Source organism: Cenococcum geophilum (genome assembly GCF_001692895.1).
Source record: "Cenococcum geophilum 1.58 unplaced genomic scaffold K441scaffold_3, whole genome shotgun sequence".
Classification (NCBI taxonomy): Eukaryota; Fungi; Ascomycota; class Dothideomycetes; order Gloniales; family Gloniaceae; genus Cenococcum; species Cenococcum geophilum.
In genome coordinates this window covers 5,283,581-5,301,676 of record NW_027137561.1, presented here as the reverse complement: position 1 = coordinate 5,301,676, position 18,096 = coordinate 5,283,581, and the positions used below count along the sequence as shown (strand labels likewise).

At 49.0% G+C, this 18,096-nt stretch overlaps 7 protein-coding genes across 7 annotated transcripts; 3 read left to right on the top strand and 4 right to left on the bottom strand.

The window, feature by feature from the left end:
- Positions 1–761: 761 nt before the first annotated feature.
- Positions 762–1,321, bottom strand: K441DRAFT_652411 (uncharacterized protein). Its single transcript, XM_067647362.1, has one exon. It carries the CDS (start codon positions 1,286–1,288, stop codon positions 1,094–1,096), a length of 195 nt encoding a protein of 64 aa, XP_067509543.1. The 5' UTR covers positions 1,289–1,321; the 3' UTR covers positions 762–1,093.
- Positions 1,322–4,152: 2,831 nt separating this feature from the next.
- On the top strand, positions 4,153–4,788 carry K441DRAFT_684166 (uncharacterized protein; the record flags this gene model as incomplete). The annotated part of the gene is made up of 1 exon (XM_067651755.1): positions 4,153–4,788. One exon carries the CDS (start codon positions 4,153–4,155, stop codon positions 4,786–4,788), a length of 636 nt encoding a protein of 211 aa, XP_067509542.1.
- Positions 4,789–6,132: 1,344 nt separating this feature from the next.
- Positions 6,133–9,028, bottom strand: K441DRAFT_652408 (uncharacterized protein). Its single transcript, XM_067647361.1, has one exon. It carries the CDS (start codon positions 8,603–8,605, stop codon positions 6,509–6,511), a length of 2,097 nt encoding a protein of 698 aa, XP_067509541.1. The 5' UTR covers positions 8,606–9,028; the 3' UTR covers positions 6,133–6,508.
- Positions 9,029–9,403: 375 nt separating this feature from the next.
- On the top strand, positions 9,404–9,882 carry K441DRAFT_602159 (uncharacterized protein; the record flags this gene model as incomplete). Its single annotated transcript, XM_067645257.1, has 3 exons — positions 9,404–9,493; positions 9,649–9,741; positions 9,808–9,882. 3 exons carry the CDS (start codon positions 9,404–9,406, stop codon positions 9,835–9,837), a joined length of 213 nt encoding a protein of 70 aa, XP_067509540.1. The 3' UTR covers positions 9,838–9,882.
- Positions 9,883–10,215: 333 nt separating this feature from the next.
- K441DRAFT_652406 (DUF1682-domain-containing protein) lies at positions 10,216–12,112 on the top strand. Its single transcript, XM_067647360.1, has 4 exons — positions 10,216–10,357; positions 10,431–11,173; positions 11,294–11,451; positions 11,517–12,112. The coding sequence occupies exons 1-4, from the start codon at positions 10,282–10,284 to the stop codon at positions 11,890–11,892; spliced, it is 1,353 nt and encodes a 450-aa protein (XP_067509539.1). The 5' UTR covers positions 10,216–10,281; the 3' UTR covers positions 11,893–12,112.
- A 990-nt stretch (positions 12,113–13,102) lies between these two features.
- Positions 13,103–15,015, bottom strand: K441DRAFT_702725 (uncharacterized protein; the record flags this gene model as incomplete). The annotated part of the gene is made up of 3 exons (XM_067653421.1): positions 14,621–15,015; positions 13,718–14,559; positions 13,103–13,684 (listed from the first exon to the last, which is right to left on the bottom strand). The coding sequence occupies exons 1-3, from the start codon at positions 14,982–14,984 to the stop codon at positions 13,103–13,105; spliced, it is 1,788 nt and encodes a 595-aa protein (XP_067509538.1). The 5' UTR covers positions 14,985–15,015.
- Positions 15,016–15,795: 780 nt separating this feature from the next.
- On the bottom strand, positions 15,796–17,654 carry K441DRAFT_602152 (amino acid permease; the record flags this gene model as incomplete). Its single annotated transcript, XM_067645256.1, has 3 exons — positions 15,796–16,949; positions 17,011–17,128; positions 17,190–17,654. The coding sequence occupies 3 exons, from the start codon at positions 17,652–17,654 to the stop codon at positions 15,940–15,942; spliced, it is 1,593 nt and encodes a 530-aa protein (XP_067509537.1). The 3' UTR covers positions 15,796–15,939.
- Positions 17,655–18,096: the final 442 nt, after the last annotated feature.

Here is an 18,096-nt window from a genome sequence, read left to right as displayed (position 1 = left end):
ACTAGTAAAAGAACAACCGGCCGCATAGTTACGTCGATACATTCCTCCCTTAATCAATCCATATCTTTGAACCTCTCTTATAAGCATCACTCCATCGTGTCACATCAATTTTCTAAGTATCTTTTCATGCATCGCATACTCCCCCGAATGGCCCGCCGTCGTCGCCGTCAATCCCCCTCCTCCTAGCACGCACTACCCCAGTCAACAGCCTCTCCCCACCCGCTGCCTACACAACTAGACTCGCCACACACTCCTCCATGCTCTACCTTGCCTTCTATCTGACATACTCACCCTCATCCACCATCCTCGCCCTCTGGCACCACGGGCCCTACTACGACTTCACGCCCTTCGGGCTCCCTGCGCGGCTAGCATGGGACGAGCGACGGGAGCGGAGGCACGAGGAGAGGAACAGGAATTGGCTGACCAGGCTGGGTGAGTTGCATGGGGTGGCGCTGTTGAGGAAATGGGGCGGGGATGGGTGGTTGAGGGTGGTGTTGTATTGGGGGAGGGAGAGAGAGCTGGAGAGGAGGGAGGAAGTGGCGCATTGGAGGATGGCATGTAGGGGGCTGAGGGGGGACATGCATCTAAGGATTATTAGGTAAGATGAGTGGAATTTCTTTGGATGCTTGAGCGAGACGTATGCAAATAATGATGTTAGATGCGGTTGCGTATGCTCTCTGAGATACGTAAACAACCCCAGCTAAGCCGCGTGGCGCTTTCGCGTATTATGGCTCCGTCTTCGTATCTATGCCTATTGCCATCTAAAACAAACTTCTTGGATTGGCGTCCTATATTAAAAACGAACTAAATGCCTCAGTGACCTACGCCAGCACGACAACGCTTATGCCTCCGACTTATCCTTCTCCGGCTCCCCCAATTTACACAACCCCTCCATCCCAACCTTCGAATACCCCCGCCACCGCTCCCTCCGCTCCTTCCTCCTCACTCACCCGTCCCTAATCCTTTTACACTACCCCTCCACCCTCCCACCCGCAGCCTCCCTCTCCGCTGATTCCTCAACCTCGCCTCCGCCCTCATCTTCGTGCACACTGGACATATCACGCATGGTAGTTTCCGCCCCACCTGTCTCTTCCTACGGCCGGACTTCTCTCTCGCGGTCTTCGATTTCGTGAACGCGTCGTACGGCGCAGCGGAAGGCTGGGATGTTTCCACCACGCACGCGCAGCAGCGGTCGGAGCGGGAGTTTGGGTTTCCGTGGCATGCGATAAAGAGTGTGCACGAGTATCAGAACGAGGGGCCAGACGATGAGGCATCTGAAAAGGCGCATGAGAGGTTGGAGGAGAGTGTGTTTGAGAATGGGAGAGCGGTGGACACGTATTTGACGAGACTTTGGGACGGTTATGTATTGGCTGCTTGTGGGGAATGAGCCGGCTTGGGTGCTACCTGCTCCATCGGATGTTAATGAGAAGTGGACGATTGGGGAGTTCAAGAGAGAGCTGGAGCGAACGGCACCGAGTCTTGGGAACTTGGTTGGCGCGAGGATTAGGGAGAGATGCTGGTGTTTAAGGTATGAGGGTGTCAGACAGTTGTCTAGGGACCTGAAAGTGCTCGTTGAGGGGCTAGGCCTTCAGGTAGGGTTAGGTGAGATCGTAGGGATTGATGAGGCGGTAAAGGCATTTGTGATAGAGCATGTGCTAGTACATTATCTGAGAAATGGATCTCTAGCGGGAGAGAAAAAAGAAAATTACGTCTGAGCAAGATTTGGAGCAATAAAACTGCTCCTACTGGTTTAGGCCTGTATCCCTTCTAATACCATTCAGCAGGTTGACAAGCGAAGGTTGTTAGTGTTGTCTACCCTGTCGGGCATATGAGGTCCACGGAGCAGCGGATCTTAGATGATTGAGAAAAAGGGTATTGGAAGTTTCAGGCAATGCTCAACTCACTTCGGAAGCGGTAGCTCTACAGTACATTTCGACGTTAACAAATTATAGGCATAATATCTCCGTTTCTCATCGTATTGCTTGGTATGTCCGACCACACACCAGGGAAACAGTTCTGGAAGGTTGATACGGACGGCCATCAAATATCCTTAACTGCTTAAAGGGTTTTTCTAGAGCTGAACTAGAGTCTTCCAATGACCGTTCTCCTGGATTTCAGCTGCTGTGGTTGTGGAGAACCTGCAGGTAATTTATTTTCGGGCTAAATGTTGAGATGCATGGAATCCGTGTTCAGCGCCACCCGAAGCCACCGGGACCATATTGCCATCTACGGATCTTGCAGCTGCCAGATTTCAAGCCCTCGCGATCTCCGAGGCAGCCTTGACGGAATTTCTGCAAAGAATACCCCACGTTCTTCTGAGCTGAAAATTTCCTCGGCTGTTCTTTTTGATAGAAGCAAACACTCAAAAAATTTACTGACCGCTATTCCTTCGGTAGGGGCCAAATTGATATGATTAACGGAGATCTGAATGCCGACACGAGTCGGAAGTGTGAGAACTAACAAGAATCGCATTATTGTAAGCGCGGTAGACGAAAGTAAGAGAAGATGCTTGTGAAGGAAGCCAAAGAAAGTCTTCTATAAGCAGACGGGCACGTGAACCTTTCTAGAAGCTTGCGCTCAGACCCTCATTAGCCAGTCGGGTCAGACTCCTTGCCAATGTGTTAGGCGGGTCTAAGTTCACCGATCGCGAATCGTCAGAATCCAGGCCATGGAAATATTTGCGGTGATTAAAGTAAGACCTCTATTATCCATCGGAACGGTCTGACTAGCTGGGGGGTGGCAACGAGGCGCCTTCAGATGATATGAGCCATCCCGTAGCTGCGGGGTCAAATGGCATGCGGAACTTTAGCCTACCTTCACCGATCCAAACTACGTATACTGACGCGTTTGATTTCTTACGCCGCATCATGAGGAGTACAGTAGTTCAAAAGTCTATGGGGTCAAATGATGTAGCTGAGGAAAATGGACATGGTCCGAAGGGGTCGGATTCACCGAACTGGAGTTCATGCATCAGCACTATATCGCTCTCAAGAGTTGCCCGAATAGAGAAGTTGGACGCAAGGATGGAGGATCAGTCAGCCCCGCCATGACTGGAAAGGCGAGGTGTGGGCGAGTGCAATGGAAGGCCTTTGACTAAATAGGACGTGAGGCGAATCGGTAAGGCTTAGAGGTGAGGAAGATGGTGTAGGGATGGTGGAGGGATGGCATAGGAGTGGTTGGCCTTGACTCGCTGCGGCCCCGCATTCGACGCTTGACAGGGAAGTGGTTTGGCACCTCCGCGTGCATGAAGGTGCTCAATGAAGGCAACTCCAAGTAGTCAATTGCTCGATTCCACCTGCATCACCTTTCACGACGCTCTAATGTACTGATCGCCTGCATCCTGCATGAGAGCTTGCTTTGCGATGCAAGATCGGGATGTCCTGCTGGCCAATTCTTCATGCGGCCGTCAAGATGCAGGGACTTGAGTTGCCGTGCGGCCAGATGACCCATTCGCAGACCTTCTCACCACACCATTACGAACATCACGGCCATCACGCGTATCTGCGGCCTCCGTCACTCACAAGTCATTTTTCTCTTCGCGCCTTAATTTGCGTCCATTTCTATCAGTGCTCAACTAAGCTTTTCCGCCCTCATCCGCCTAGTGGTGGGTGTGTGGGCATGCAGCTGCTGCATGGCGACATGCATAGCTGAATGCCCATCCTCGATCTGCACTGTATATAATTGCCATGGAATCCTCCTTCGTCTCCGATCGCTGCAGTCTCGAGGAGGATCTTCGGTGGAGTTTGTTTCCTCTATTGTTTGCTTTGTCCTCGAGTTCTCTTTCCTTCCTGCCTAGGCAAAGTCTTTCTCAAGGCATCATCATTTGTCTCAGTCGATGAATCACACTCGGTGCGCGTTCCCCTCCGCTGCGCCTCTGTGATATCCCACGCGGCTCTTTTCGATTCCGTGTGCGGATCACGTATATAAGCCTTGCGCGTGCGGCTTTTACTTCATTATACTCATACAAAAACCCGCCGTCATTACCGTACCAGCCGTCTCCTCTGTACCTCACCCAGGACTGTTGCCTCGACCATCGACCGGCCTTGGGCCGGAAAACCACGTAAGGCTGTCAGGCAGCAATACGGTCGTTACAGTTGAATAATACTGTACTAAGCCTCTGCCTCTACCACCAACGACATACTATCCCGGACGATGCCGTCCTTCTTCAGCGACCTTAACAGGAACTACTCCTGGCCTCCGGCTGTCCAGACGCTCAGTATTTCATCCGACGATGACAATCTTCCAGATATCGATGAGGATCCCTTCGCTCACTTCCTCACTCCAATCAATGAAGAGGATGATCCATACGACGCCCTCTCGTTCAGCGCAGGCATTATCGCGACTGACTCGCCGCCCTCATCCAAGGCCTCCAAGTTCAAACTAACCGTAGCTAAGAAGTGGGCACGCTATGTCGCGCGCCACCACGAACAGTTACACGATCGGTACCACGTGGAGACGCCTGACGACGACGAAGACTTCATCATGGAGCTCGACGACGCACGCTTGATAGAAATCCCTCACAGCCGCTCGATCCTCAGTCAAGACAAGCCCGAGCCAACACGCGGTCGGGCGCAGGAACTCCTCTCTCCGTCTGTACGGCGGCGCAGAGGGCGTGCATCGCGCACGCTGTCAGGCCATCGGCACTCCTGGCGGGAGCCCAGCCCGGACCTCTTCACTGTCATGGAGACAGAGGAGGTGGAGTCCACCTCATCGAAGGCGAAGACCGAGGATGGCGCTGAGCGCCGGAGGTCGAATGCCGGGGAGTATGTGGAGAAGTCTAAGTTGTGATAACACACTAACGCGGTAACATCAGAAGGCTAAACTGTAGCGATGGATTGGGCTCGGAGGCGACAACTCTCCGGGAAGCATTTGCATTATTACGGCGTTGGGTTTCCAGCATATTTTCTTTTCTTATTCTCTGGCATACTTGCATCGGCCGGCGTTGATAAGATTCAACTCATCTGCATCTTTCGGTGTTATTTGCATTATTTTGCATCTTCATTTTTCTTTCAGTTTGACATTTTGAAATTAATATTTCTTTTTCTACATTTATAACTGCATTGGGCGGCGTTTCATTTTTCGCTAGGGCTTTTCTTAGGACGGCCGGCTTTAATACATTTGGAATCAGCAATAGAATATACTAGGCAACGGTGAAATTGGTCTTCTGCTCAAATGCCTGTGATGTATGTTTGCCACTTAGGCAACCAATGCTTAGAGCATCTAAGAATGCTTACCGCGGCTATGGGAACGACTTTTCAAACGGCAGATTTTACAAAACATACTATATAATTATGTTTTAGGCTAATGGCCCAATATTGAAATAAATCGAGCCATAACTTACGAATCCCTACCATCTTGTAAATAATTACTAGAAGCTCACTATTCCTACCGTGGTACACCAAAGGACGTTCATGCATATAAAATAGCGTATCGACCTAATGTGGAGCCGTCGGAGGAATTGGGTATGGGATCCTGCATGTTCCTCAATACACACCCGTGCTGATATATACAGCATGAGTTCTTTCAACACACCAACAGTATTCTGGCTGTTTCTGAAATCGCTGGACGCTATGGCTGGACTTGTGGTGACGTGTATCTCGCGGGTCTACGGAAGCCGTCAGAACGTCTGAGCCCGCTATGGGCGAGGATTTCAAAGAGAAATTCGTTGCAGTCCCTAGAATATGTCAAGGCCCAGATAAATTCAGATGCTCCATACAGTTGATGGACGAATTGGCCCCTTATGATATTATTTTTGAGCAGTCGGGGGTCGACTGGCTCTTGAAGCCGGAATTCTCTCAGTAATATAATACATAGTTAAAGTAACAGGCTTGTGGAGGATGGCGATAAATTGTTGCATCCAGGAAGAAGATCAATGGCTCAGGCGGCCTTGGAATGGTGCTTATGGAACGTGGATCTCGAAAACTCGAGTCCGTTGAATAAAAAGCTTTCTTTGATGAAATCTTGTGTTACTCAAATTCAGAAATGATTAAGTTTCTATAGAATATTTCCCTAGACAAGGAGTTTTCGAGTTTTATACCCGAGGCGGCCAAGGAATGAGTTGATCAAAAGCACAATTAGCTCAAGCGTTGGAACCCTAGAGTTATGGAGATCATGCAGAATTAGAAAACTTTAGCCGTGTTCAACGTTGAGTAGCATTTGAGGCTGAGGGGCGATATAATATGATAAACAGTGACAAAGGCGAAACGTGGTCAATATGTAAGACTTTCGATCGGTGTAGCAAAACAAGCAAATTTATGAAAGAAAAGAGATATACGAAAGTTAGGAGGTAGATAGAAGCATCGATAAATTGGTGATAAATTAAGGTTACCTTGCTGCACGACTCGCAGTGGTGCAGAAGTAATACTGGCTAATGAGGTGTCTGCAACCTTCAAGACGTTTATCATAATAATAGTTTATGCTGGGGCAAGATATGAAGCGAAAATATTATATCTACATGGGCCTTGACACACTTGCCATGATGTCTAGTTTCGTCTCAGCTCGTACGATGCTATGCGGTCGCATTTTCATCCCAACTTTCGTGCACGTGAAGTTGACTATAGTTCTTGACACAGCCTTGCTCAGCACTTTGATTTCCATCTCTGACAACCTTCTCGTCTTGAACAAGCCCCTCCGCATATGTCGAACTGTGCTCCTCCTCTCTCCCTGGCCAGTGGAATAATCTCTTACCCCACGCTTTCTCAGCTTCCCCCACCATATCCTCAAATAAATACGGATTTCTCTCTCTAGCAATACGGTTTTCTATCTTCTTGGAGGTCCCGGTCCCATACAGTATAGTAAGTCGGTGGCGTACGGCTTTTCGCACTGTACCGGTTTGAACCAGAACACCTGAGTCACGGAGATGTGCTAAAAGCTGGAGGCCATACGTCCAGTGGACACGGTCCATGGAACTACCCGAATGGCTTTGTTGTTGGCGGTGCATGCTAGATCGGACCGGAGCAAGAATGGATTTTTCGTGAGGGGCCCAGGGGGCAAACGCGGCCTTAAAACCCCATTCTATCAGCGCGGATTGAAATGAAGGAGGGAATATTTTGCGGAGAGGATGCTGAGGGTGCGACCCTGGGACGCGATCAGCATATTGATGGAAGGTCCAGGAGCTGCTTGCGTCGGAGGTGGCAACTGTGGGAAGAGGAGGTAATTTTGCGGAGAACTTAGACTGAGTCAGTGCAGCTGTACGAGGCGAATACCACGCCAAAAGCCATAGCACAAGCCGCCGCAGTTCCCTCAGACGTCCAGTTGTACCGTAACGACGTAATATTTCGGCCCATCGCCATGGAGGAATACGACCGCCAGATTCAAGAATGCCAAGCCAAGTTTTCGTGAGAAAGCGTAGATCATCGGTTTTATACTTGTTGTGATTTACTGGACGCTTAGAGGACCTGCGAAGACGGAGGACATTTGAATGAAGACTACGTAGGGATTCTGGCGCTGTGTATATGCTATTCATACGCATATCTTCAATAACTCGAGATACATGAGCGTATCTGGAGTTTTCGGCGTGGGTGCGTAAAAGTAGGTTCCAAGACTCAGTAACCGGATCATGATGATAAATGGTGAGAATAGCAAGAGTGCGATGAACTTGTTTCCAGTCTTCTTTGGATATGAAATATGCCAGCAGCTCCTTCTGAAGTTCGGTATCCTCGAAAACGTCAGGATGTTGATCACTTTCTAGCAAATCGTGGACGATTTCGAGTCTGTTTTCCTTCGTAAACTTCTCAATAGCTTTGGAAAATATAGATTTGCCCACAGATATGCCAGCTTCTTTTAGTTCTTTCAATCTTTGTGTTATCTGGTCCAAGGGGTTTCGTAAACACATCTCTCGCAAGGCAAGCGGCCCAATTGTCTCAACGCCGAACATACCCAGTCCCTTGGTGACCACACTAGGTTGAAAAGCCTTCGTAGCAAATAGTCTGGCACAGAATGCATCGTCAAACTCTTTTGGCTTAATGAAATGAGCTTCTCCAAGGAGTTCATTCATCATCTGTCGAGAAAATTTATTGCTTCGTTTGTTGGGTTCTTGCTGTTCAAGCTCTGGAATTTTAGAGCATTCGTTGGAGCTTCGCCTTTTAATGTGTTTGGAACCTTGGGATGATGCGTAAATCTGATCTCGCAGACAAAATTGCTCTACTATCGGAAGAGATGCCACAGCTGATGACGGCCAATCGCTACGGCGAATGAGGAGGGAATGCCAGTCCAGAGCGTCCTTATGCTTTCCTTGGTCACATAGCCTCGGTACTAGGCAATCGTAAATATTCCGCTCATCGCTTGCTAGGTAAATCCTTTGGAAAACGGCCAGAGAAGCAGGGCTATGCGTTGCTATTAGTGCCAGCCTGCGCAAGGATCCACTTTGCGGCGGCAGTTGCTCGGCCAGCATCAGATGGTACTTGTAAGCCAAATTAACATCTCTCACAAGCCAGTGTGCCAAAATCCTCTCGTAAAGAGTGCCATAGAGGTTTCTTGTTCTTTGGTATAGATCAACGGCGTAGGTGACAACGTCTTCCACAATACCCCGGTTCTTGATAAATGTTCCCCAAAGAATATCAGCTTCTATTCCAGACGTAGGAAGATCAATTCCTCGAGTCCTCATGCCTCTCCAGATATCCACTACTCCTCTACTCCTATAGACCCTCTCTCGAAATTGGAGCAGCTCAACCCATAAGGAATATTTGTGGCGACTCTTTAGATCATCGATTTCGAGGGGAAAATTGGCTATAGCACTAGAGAAGTTCGATTGCGTCTCTAGATATATCCAAGGCGAGCTCTTTGGACTCGCGCGAACCCGGCGAACACAGGGCGGACGAGGTTTTTGGGTATTAACAGCATCCCCTCCCCCCCCCGCAGTCGCAATTGTGCTCGTTGACGCGTGCCGGCACTTTGAGAATGGCTGGACGCAACAATTATTCAATAGGATGTATGCGTCAGGGAGATCCGGCCTGTCTACAATTTTTCGGAGGGCTCGCGATGCAGACGGGCAGGCGAGGAGCCTACCTAAGGCCGTTGGCATCGGCTTGAAGACGAAGGGTCTAATTCAAAGCCGTCCGACATGGCGTCTAGCAAGAGAGGGGCTGAAAGAGTGTGTGAATGTTGGTTGTTAGATCTTTAACAAAATAATTAGCGGCTCTGTTAGAAATGTTGCGGCTGACTAAGTTTCTCTTGGCTTTCTCCCGCATCAGACATCTTCGACTTCACTCTCAATTCCCGACAACCTCCAATTGCACTCCCTGAGCAGCTTCTCGCTAGCAACAAACCCTCCCCACTCCTTACAATGGCTGGGTACGTACCTTTATGATTCAATCTTGTAGAGTCCATGCGCGATATGGCCCGATGGAGCTATAGCGGCCCCCTCAGCCGGGGTACGTCACGCCGTGATTGACTACGGCTAACAATGCTCGATAGTTTTGTATACCGCCCGAATCGGGTTCCGGAATACCAGAGACTCTTCCAAAAGCACGATGGCGTCAGACAATGGTGGAAGGTTCGTAATTCTGGACTCTCTCGATAATGTACCTCGTCATCGGCCAGCACTATGTTGGATCCCCGGGAATACTCGCCACTGAGATGGCCTCCGAGTATTGAATACATATAGCTGGATTACAGTAACGCGAGTCTGAGCTGATGGCTGTATTCCAGACACCCCGAAGTCCGTACATGCTCTACCCCTACTATGCCATGCTTTGGGGAGGATTTGCAGGCAGCATGTACATGATGAGTCGCATGCTTTTGGTAGGTTTCTTGCCTATTTACCTATTATTTAATGAGATTGAGCTCTATTGGACTAATACAATACAGGGCCACAAGACTTGGTTTAGCAAGGGTTAGAGTGATCGTGCGTGTAATAGTTGCACAAGGGTCTCAATAGAATTTCGGGGGGTTACTGTAAATACCTCATTATACAAACACAGAAGAGAATTTACATCCAAGCATGTGCGAAACTTTGCGGCACCTTTTTGATTGAGTGATATCCGCATAATAAGTTTAGTGACGAGGCACCTACTAGTATGCCATAGCGTGAGATAGACCATTGAAATAGAGAAATCATTTGAAGCTCTTCCTCTATATACTAACAAAAAATAAAAGCTCCCTATGGCGTAGATTCGTTCATCCGTCTGTTCGATTTAATCAGTTTCGACGCTAATTACATGCTTCGCAGCCGAGAAGCTCGCACTCCAAGATTTCCTCGCTGCACCCATCCAAACACCACCAACCAACCAGGCCCAACATCTCCATCCTGCGCCAACCCATCACAGGGTCCTCAAGGCGATAATGGCAGATATACTGAAGGGACTCTTCGGGGGCCGCAAGCCAGCCTTTACACCTGTCCCAGCAGGAGATGATGCAGGTATATCAATTCGCAACTAGCTGCTCCCCTCCAACGCCAACGAGACACATCTAACCAACGTTCACACCCGCAGACTTCGCAGACTTCGCCGGGGCGCCCTCCCCAGCCCCAGCGTCAATCTCTCCCCTTACGGCCTCCACCCCAAGCGCGCCCCCAGCGTTTCCAACAGGCGGCGGCGCGGTTCCATACACAGCATGGTATCGTGTCTGGGAGCGCACATCGCTCAACGATTTCCGCCAGGAAATGTATATTTTGCCATTTATCCTTGTCGTCATACTCGTGCACCTCTGGGGCACGCGCGCGAACCGGCGCAAATCTCGCGCGTGGATCACGGCGCACGCTCCGGTACTGCAGCAGGAGTTCGCTCTGGTAGGATACGGCGGGCGCAAAGCCCCAAACCCAGACGATGTGAGCTCGATGGGCCTCACCAAGGCGGTGGCGAATGACGAACTGGTCGTGCCAGAGACGCTGCTGAGGGAGAAGGCGGCGAACGAATACACGACTTATGCGACCGGCCGCCAGAACGTTGCTTTCGTTGATTTCAAGCTCTCGCTGGTTAAGAGGTACAACCCGCTGATGCGTCTTGGAGAAGCTGTGTTCGGCATGCTTTTTGAGAGCTTGCCAGCGCCCGAGGAGCGCATGGAGGCTATTTGCTATGTCTTCGATGGACGAGAGAACCAATTGGTGCCAAGGCTTGGTGATCGCAAAACCACGCCGAACTCGACATATGATGGGTTTGTCTGGGCGATTGTGCATAAGGATCTCATGAAGCGGCTGAGAGATGAGCGCTATGATCTCTCTCTTACAACTACAAAGGATCACCCCATGAAGCGGCTGAGAGATGAGCGCTATGATCTCTCTCTTACAACTACAAAGGATCACCCCATGAAGCGGCTGAGAGATGAGCGCTATGATCTCTCTCTTACAACTACAAAGGATCACCCAAAATTACCCGACTGGGCGACTGTTATGAGCGAGAGCGCTGAGGTCACTGAAATCCTTCTGACGTCTGAGTTGGTCAAGGCAGTCAAGGAAGCTGGAGAGGCCCTGGAGGCTCTGGTTGTGAGCGACCAGCCAATGGATCAACCAAAGAAGTATGTCGCAATTTCAACATCGATGCACTTCGTCTTTTGAATTGCGCTAAAATTTACCCTGAAAGACTCGATGAAACAGTTCCTAAGAAGCGGATTTCTCTCTCACTCCGTCTGCCCTCCTCTTCTAGCGAATATGCTTCTACCCTCCCGCTCTTCCAATACTTCCTCTGCATGCCTGACCACCTGGTCTCTATCGGACGCTTCCGCCCTGAAGCTATGCGACGTGTCCGTCAAACACGTGAAGAAGAGATCCGGAAGATTAGGCGGGTGGATGAGGAGGAGAAAGCTGAGGAGAGGAAGCTCAAAGGTGACAAAGAAAAGAAAGAGAAGCGCGAAGCACTGCTAAAGAGCATGAGCGCTGAAGAGCAAAGGAAGTATCTTGAAAAAGAGAGGGAGAAGGATATGCGTAGAAGCCAGAAGAGAAAGACTATGAAAGCTTAAAAATGGATATTCTAGCTGGCGGTACGAGACAGTGTAGATGATCCTGAAGATTTTTTTAAAAAAAAATTAGAGACCTCGTGGTGGTTCAATAATGTTTCTGCTTATTAAATTGTAAGATTATCTCCTCTGGGACGAAGCACCATCTTGAAGTCTTCAAACATGAGACCGGCTTAAGAAGGGTATATATTGAAGTACGTTATTTCCAAAAGACTCAAGCGCCCTCACTGCCAAAACCCTGTGTCACCTATTCTACGGGGTTGTTAGATCCACCACACTCATACAGTCCGCTTGCTACTTCTCACTGAGCTCGCCACTGTGAGATCAGCGTTATCTATTAATACAGATGGTCAGCAAGAGCCAATTGGCTTTTGCTACTCCCGTCTGTTACCTCCAACAAAGTATCTAGATAGAGCAGGGCCGCCTTCCAACGTCAGCACTAATATGCCTAGGCGATTTAAAAGTCGACATCTTCTCCTCCAGTCCACCTTCCTTTGTCCATCTTCCTCAATCCACCTTCCTCAGCTCGTGTTCCTCATTTCATTAGGACGCAGTCAGCCATGTAAAGGGATAACTTTTCTGAAGAAGGGCCCGGGAGGGCTTAGCTATTTATAAGGAGAGTGATTTGCCACCAACATTCTAGAATGTTCATGTTAATGGATAGATTCCATCTCTAACGATAACGGTACTGTAACACGAGACCAATATTTAACACTGGCTTATTCCTGGACTGCTGGACGCGCGGGCTAAGGGAAAGCCGGTTTTGCAAGCGATTGTACCCGAACCCTTTGTTCCCCGCTATGTCAACATATTTTAGCATGACATAGATAACTTGTTGCGAATGAGGTACCTAGGTGGTCGTGCGGGCTGAGCAATTATGAGCGCTGGATGATGGTGCGGGCTAGCGCGAAACCGGTTCCATTCCCCATACCTAGCAAGAAGCGCAAAAGACCGCCTTCGGTCCTAGTCAGGCGGCTAAGTCTTCCTAGCCAAGCACTGCTCGTCGCGCGAATGCTGGTCCTACTGGAATAATAGAAGATGGCAAGAGACTATCGTAGACAGCATCAGCCCTCGTCTCGTACACAAGTAGAGAATGAGTCAAAGAATGCGTCAAAGACTTCTCCACACTCCTCGTACTCTAAAGTTCTACGTCCCTGCACCAACGCCTATAATATAAATTGGCTATATGTATTAGTTGAGAGGAATATACCGCTCAGCGGCTATAAACAAAAACCTCCGAGTTTAAGACCTTCGAGTTACGTAGATATTGTAGACAGGCGAGGAACTGTCGTCCATTGGTGACTCGAATTCGGTTGTTGACCATAAAGAACTCGCGACCTTCTTTGAATCCCAACCCAAGGCCGTCATCTATCTCCAGAATCTTGACCAACTTTGCCCACGACGGACAGTTAGTAGATGGGCCGAGGATGTCGCCCATGCTAACTATATCTTGCTTGGTGGCGTCGTCGGCTCGCATAAAATGGAAGACCATTGCGGTGATCGGGAGTGTGTTGCTGCTATCCAAATACAGCTCTTCTTCTTCATATGGCGTGAGGTTCACAACCTCGGTCTGGCAAAGCGATTTTTCTGATTCCACATTCTCCGTAGCGTTCTGGCTCTCCACTGAGTCGTTCCACGATTTGACAGGATGTTGAGTTTCTTCCCTCGCCAAACTCGACGATGTCAAACCTGAGAGAGATACTCCAGCCGTGGATTCTGCAGGAACAGGTCTTCGCGAGGAACCTAGGCGGCTTTCTAGATCTTGTTTCGCCGTTGCCTCCATTTTCTTGCTCAACTGTAATGTAAGGGCTTTGTATTTCCTGTAGACTTTGGGGTCAGTAGCCGGTGGAGGCATCCAAGACACGTATAGCTTTTGGTGACAGGATGATGTTACAAGGGGCTCAGGGTGAGTCGCAAGGAACATGTAACACAGGTAGCATGATTTCTTACTCACCCCCATAAAGCGAAAGGAGGGTTTAAATTGACAATTATGATCGTAGAAGTTGAGAAGTTGCATTTCGGCATGGACCGTTAGATTAAGAGGACAGGCTGTTCGAAAGAGTGCCTCTGGGTCCACTGTGTTCCAGACCGTGGCAAGGCGAGAGAGGTATTTGTCTGCACTGCGTCTAACCACTCTCCGCAAGACGCAGGTCAGGGGTAACTCTTGCTCGGGAAAAGTAAATCGCGTAGATACCGGCGCTGGTACGGGTTTCACTATCATTGGGTTGAACAGAGCAGGAATCTCAGAAGCTAGTTGTACCAACACCTTGCAAGCAATGCCATAGCGGCCCAACTTAAAAACCGTGCATACCCAGCGAGGTAATTGTTGTGTGTTGGTGGAAAATGCACCCTTCAGAAACTCAAGGTAGTGCTGTTTTGCCTCTTGGGCCCATCTTATATAACGGATTAGAACCGTAGGCTCTGGATCTAAAGGTAAATCCCTAATTTCAAAGACCTGTCTAAACCATTTCAGGAATCGCTGAAGGGCGGAAGGATCGGTATGCAATATAGACGTAGACGATTCCCTTAAGCGTAATTCAATGGCCGAGACAGGCTCCTCGAGGATATTCTTGGTTGCGCGAATGTCTTTCAAGTAGTATCGAATCTTCGCGATGTCGAGTGTAATAATCTTGAGTAGGATCTCCGTTTCCGCGGTGGATGCGTCGAGAACTGTTTAAAATCAGCTCGACAAGCTGGCTTACGCATAACCATGCGAAGGCGGATAGCTTGCCTGCGCCTGCGACACTGTTTAAGGAGTCTAGGACCTGTCGAAGTTGGCATAAGGTATTTTCGCGTACACCGGCATTGCTGGCGATCCGAATAATTGTCCCTTGAGGTAGGCCTTCTTCCATGCATGCTGCCGAGACGCTATCGCCATCCTTTTTAGTAGCGCATAGAAAAGCAAATGAGTCAAGGAACTTCCGTTTCAGCTCCTGAAATCGAAGCGCCGAGCGATCGTTTAGATCTTGGTCGAGGCCGTGTACCGTAGGCTCGCCGCGTACAGGATCGAGCATGTGGAGAAGAACCGCCGCTTGGATAAAGTGATTTCGAACATTGCCAGTTATCTCAATGGGAGCCATCTTTGAGAAGCTCATTCAAAGAAGTAGATAGGTTAGCCCTTAGTCACTGGCAGGAAAAACCTAGCTTGACATGAGCTGCGCCGCGCGATCGGAACAAACGCTCGGACCTTCCCCTGTTAGCCCTAGGTTACCAAGTAAACTCTGCCAAAGTTGTTTCTTTGTGAAGTTCCGAAATTGGGTGCTAGGTTTCAAGGTCTGCACGATCCCCGGAGAAAATGTCGTGTGTCTTCTTCCTGTCTCCATGCCGTTTGGCGGAAGAAAAGATCAATTAATTGAGTATCCCATAAGCTGGTGGAGGCCACCTCGAATATGGCCCGTGCGCGAACACCAAAATGTTGACAATCGTCCTCGAAGGACTAGAAACGGCTGCCCTCTATGTAAAATACCGCTCTGCACGAAAGGAACCTGCTAGTAGAAACACCTAAATCGAATACCGTGAATATAGCATTAAATATATACATTATTCGGGTGATATTAAGCTTTAAAGTCGCGAACAATTTAAAGCATTATTGCGATAATAAGGAAGACGATTTGGAAGGATCTAATTGGCTCGGTTAAAAGTGGCCTCAATCCACCAGCTTATGGGATATCCCTAGCACGTTGAAATTGGTCCTAAGCTTATCGATAAGAAGTGGCCACTTAAATTAGCTGAATTTGATACGCGCTGTTTTGATTCTGGTGTTCGTGCACGGGCCTTCTTCTCTTAGGCTAAGGGATACCAATCCCTCCGCAATCTCGACCAGCAATCTGAGCCATTCTCCCTTTCACTCCTTATCCTTTTGCGCCTACAATCATCGCGATCCAGTCCGCACGCTCCACCAACCTTCACGGCCGAACGATCTTTCTTTGGGGATTTCGATGCCTTCACAACAAAATGGGGAAGTGAAAGTCATTGTGTTCGAACGAAATGAGTGGCCTTAACTATTGACCCTAAAGCTATGGGACACCAGCCTCTATATGGCCGCGATCTTTAGAAGTTCCTGAGAATTCGGCGCCATATCTGCCGGTGTTTTGAATCAAAATCTCCTTCTGCAATCTCCTTGGACTCTTCGAGGTCACGACGCTTTCCTGACTGTAGATCGATCTCATCAACGCGCCAAAATCGTGTCTTGAAGGCAAATTTATAACCAAGGTAGATCAAGGGGAATAGTGGCAGCAGAATATAGGCATCAACAAAGCTTCCAGCATTGAAAGGGCTTAGTGTTGTCCACCCTTGAACGAAAGCAAGGAAAATGTTTGCAGCTAGGCCGAAGTACGCATTCCAGGGATATAGAAAGGACACAAAGGGTAATTCATTTGTTGTGTGACCCTGCGCTGCCCAGGCTCGTCGAAAGCGGATGTGGATGAAGGATATCGCCCCCCAAACCAGAAAAGTTGACACACCGCTCAAGTTAACGATGTATCCATATGCCCTTCCGGCGCCAGTGCTGACATTCATCATCGACAGACAACCACACAAATTAGTGAAGACAATAGCGGGTATTGGGACTCCTCGTCGATCTGTCCATCCGAGGAATCGAGGGGCCTTTCCGTCTTGCGCCATATAGAGGAGGGTTCGTGAACCGATGTAGATTGAGCTGTTGACTGCAGACAAACAGGTGAGGAAAATGAAAGTGTTGATGAGGTTTACTCCCCCTGCCCATCCGGCGTTTTGAATAGCGATGGTCATTGGGCTCTTGAGAGCGCGACTTTTAGCGCTAATCAGTCCAGCTGCATTGGAAGGACATGTCAACCCAAAGAAGAAGGCCGAGCCCATGTAGATAAAAATGATTCTCCACAAGACTTGCCGAATTGCTAGCGGCACGGCAACTCGAGGGTTCTTCGTTTCGGTAGCAGCCACGGCGACGGACTCGACACCGGCGTAGAAGGTCGAACAGAAGACAAAGACGGTTGCAACGCCTCGAAATCCATCTGCGAAGGGGCCAGGATTGTGCCAATAGCGGAATCCAATCGCCTCGTGTCCTTTAATACCCCCAGAGACTTCATGCACGTCAGTTTGTGTATCTTTTAATCACAGAGTATGGGCCCGTCGAGTACAAACCGTATATGGTAGAGAAAAGGAAATACGCTACAAGCCCAACAAGCTTTATAAGGGCTAGCCAAAACTCAGCTTCACCAAATGCTGCAACGCCGAGTAGCTGGAATCCCAGAAAAGCGAACTAGTATTCAATGCCGTAAGTTCTCAAATTAATAAGAGAGCATATTTTGAAGACTTCTTACCCAAAAGATTAGGAAGTATCCCCAAAGGGGAACTTTGCTGCTCCAGAATTCAAATATACTGGATATGGTATTGTACTCGTTGGAAAGCACGGCAAACCAAATGATGTAGTAGTTCCAGCCTACTGCTACCCCAAATGCCTTATCGACGAATCTGTCCGCCAGTCCCGTAAATGCTCCTCCACTGGGGTACAACGTGGTAAGTTCTCCCAAGCTCTGCATAATCGAGAACGCGATGATGCCGATTACCCCGAAACCGATCAGCAACGAAGCCGGTCCGCCGCTGGAGAGCGCACCGCCAGAACCGACTAAGAGACCAGGGCCGATGATGCCTGCCAAGGCCATCATACTTAAATGACGGGTTTTTAGACCTCGCTTGACGCCACTATGTGGGTCGATGGCTCTGAAGTCCCCACTGTCATTGTCCACGGTCTCAATTGGGGCATCAGGTTGCTTGAGATCCGACATTGTGGACAGGGGACCCAAACAACTTGACGAAGGAGATGGTAGGTGTACGAAATCAGTACCCTGCTAAAATCCATGTGCGTATTTAATACCTCCAGGTAGCAAAGTTCAAAATGGCGTGTTATCGTCGCATGTTTGCGCAATTAGACGAACCATGCAGACCTAGGAATACGCGATCATTCATTGGGCAAGAGCGATGTTTTTTTGCCAAGCGTGGCGAACGTGGGGAACAACAGACCACAATTCAAGCCCATTGGTTAATCTTACAAAAAGTTTAACTGTTCTGCTTCATACTGGTACACGTCTCGTTCCGGGGTATTTTTGCTTTATTCCGGAACAAATCATCCTTAAAGAGGAATAATCATACCATTTTAAGAGGTTATATTCCGTAATAGTTTCAGTTTTCCCGCACTGTCACGTGCCTTCGCCTCACCAAAACTGTGGT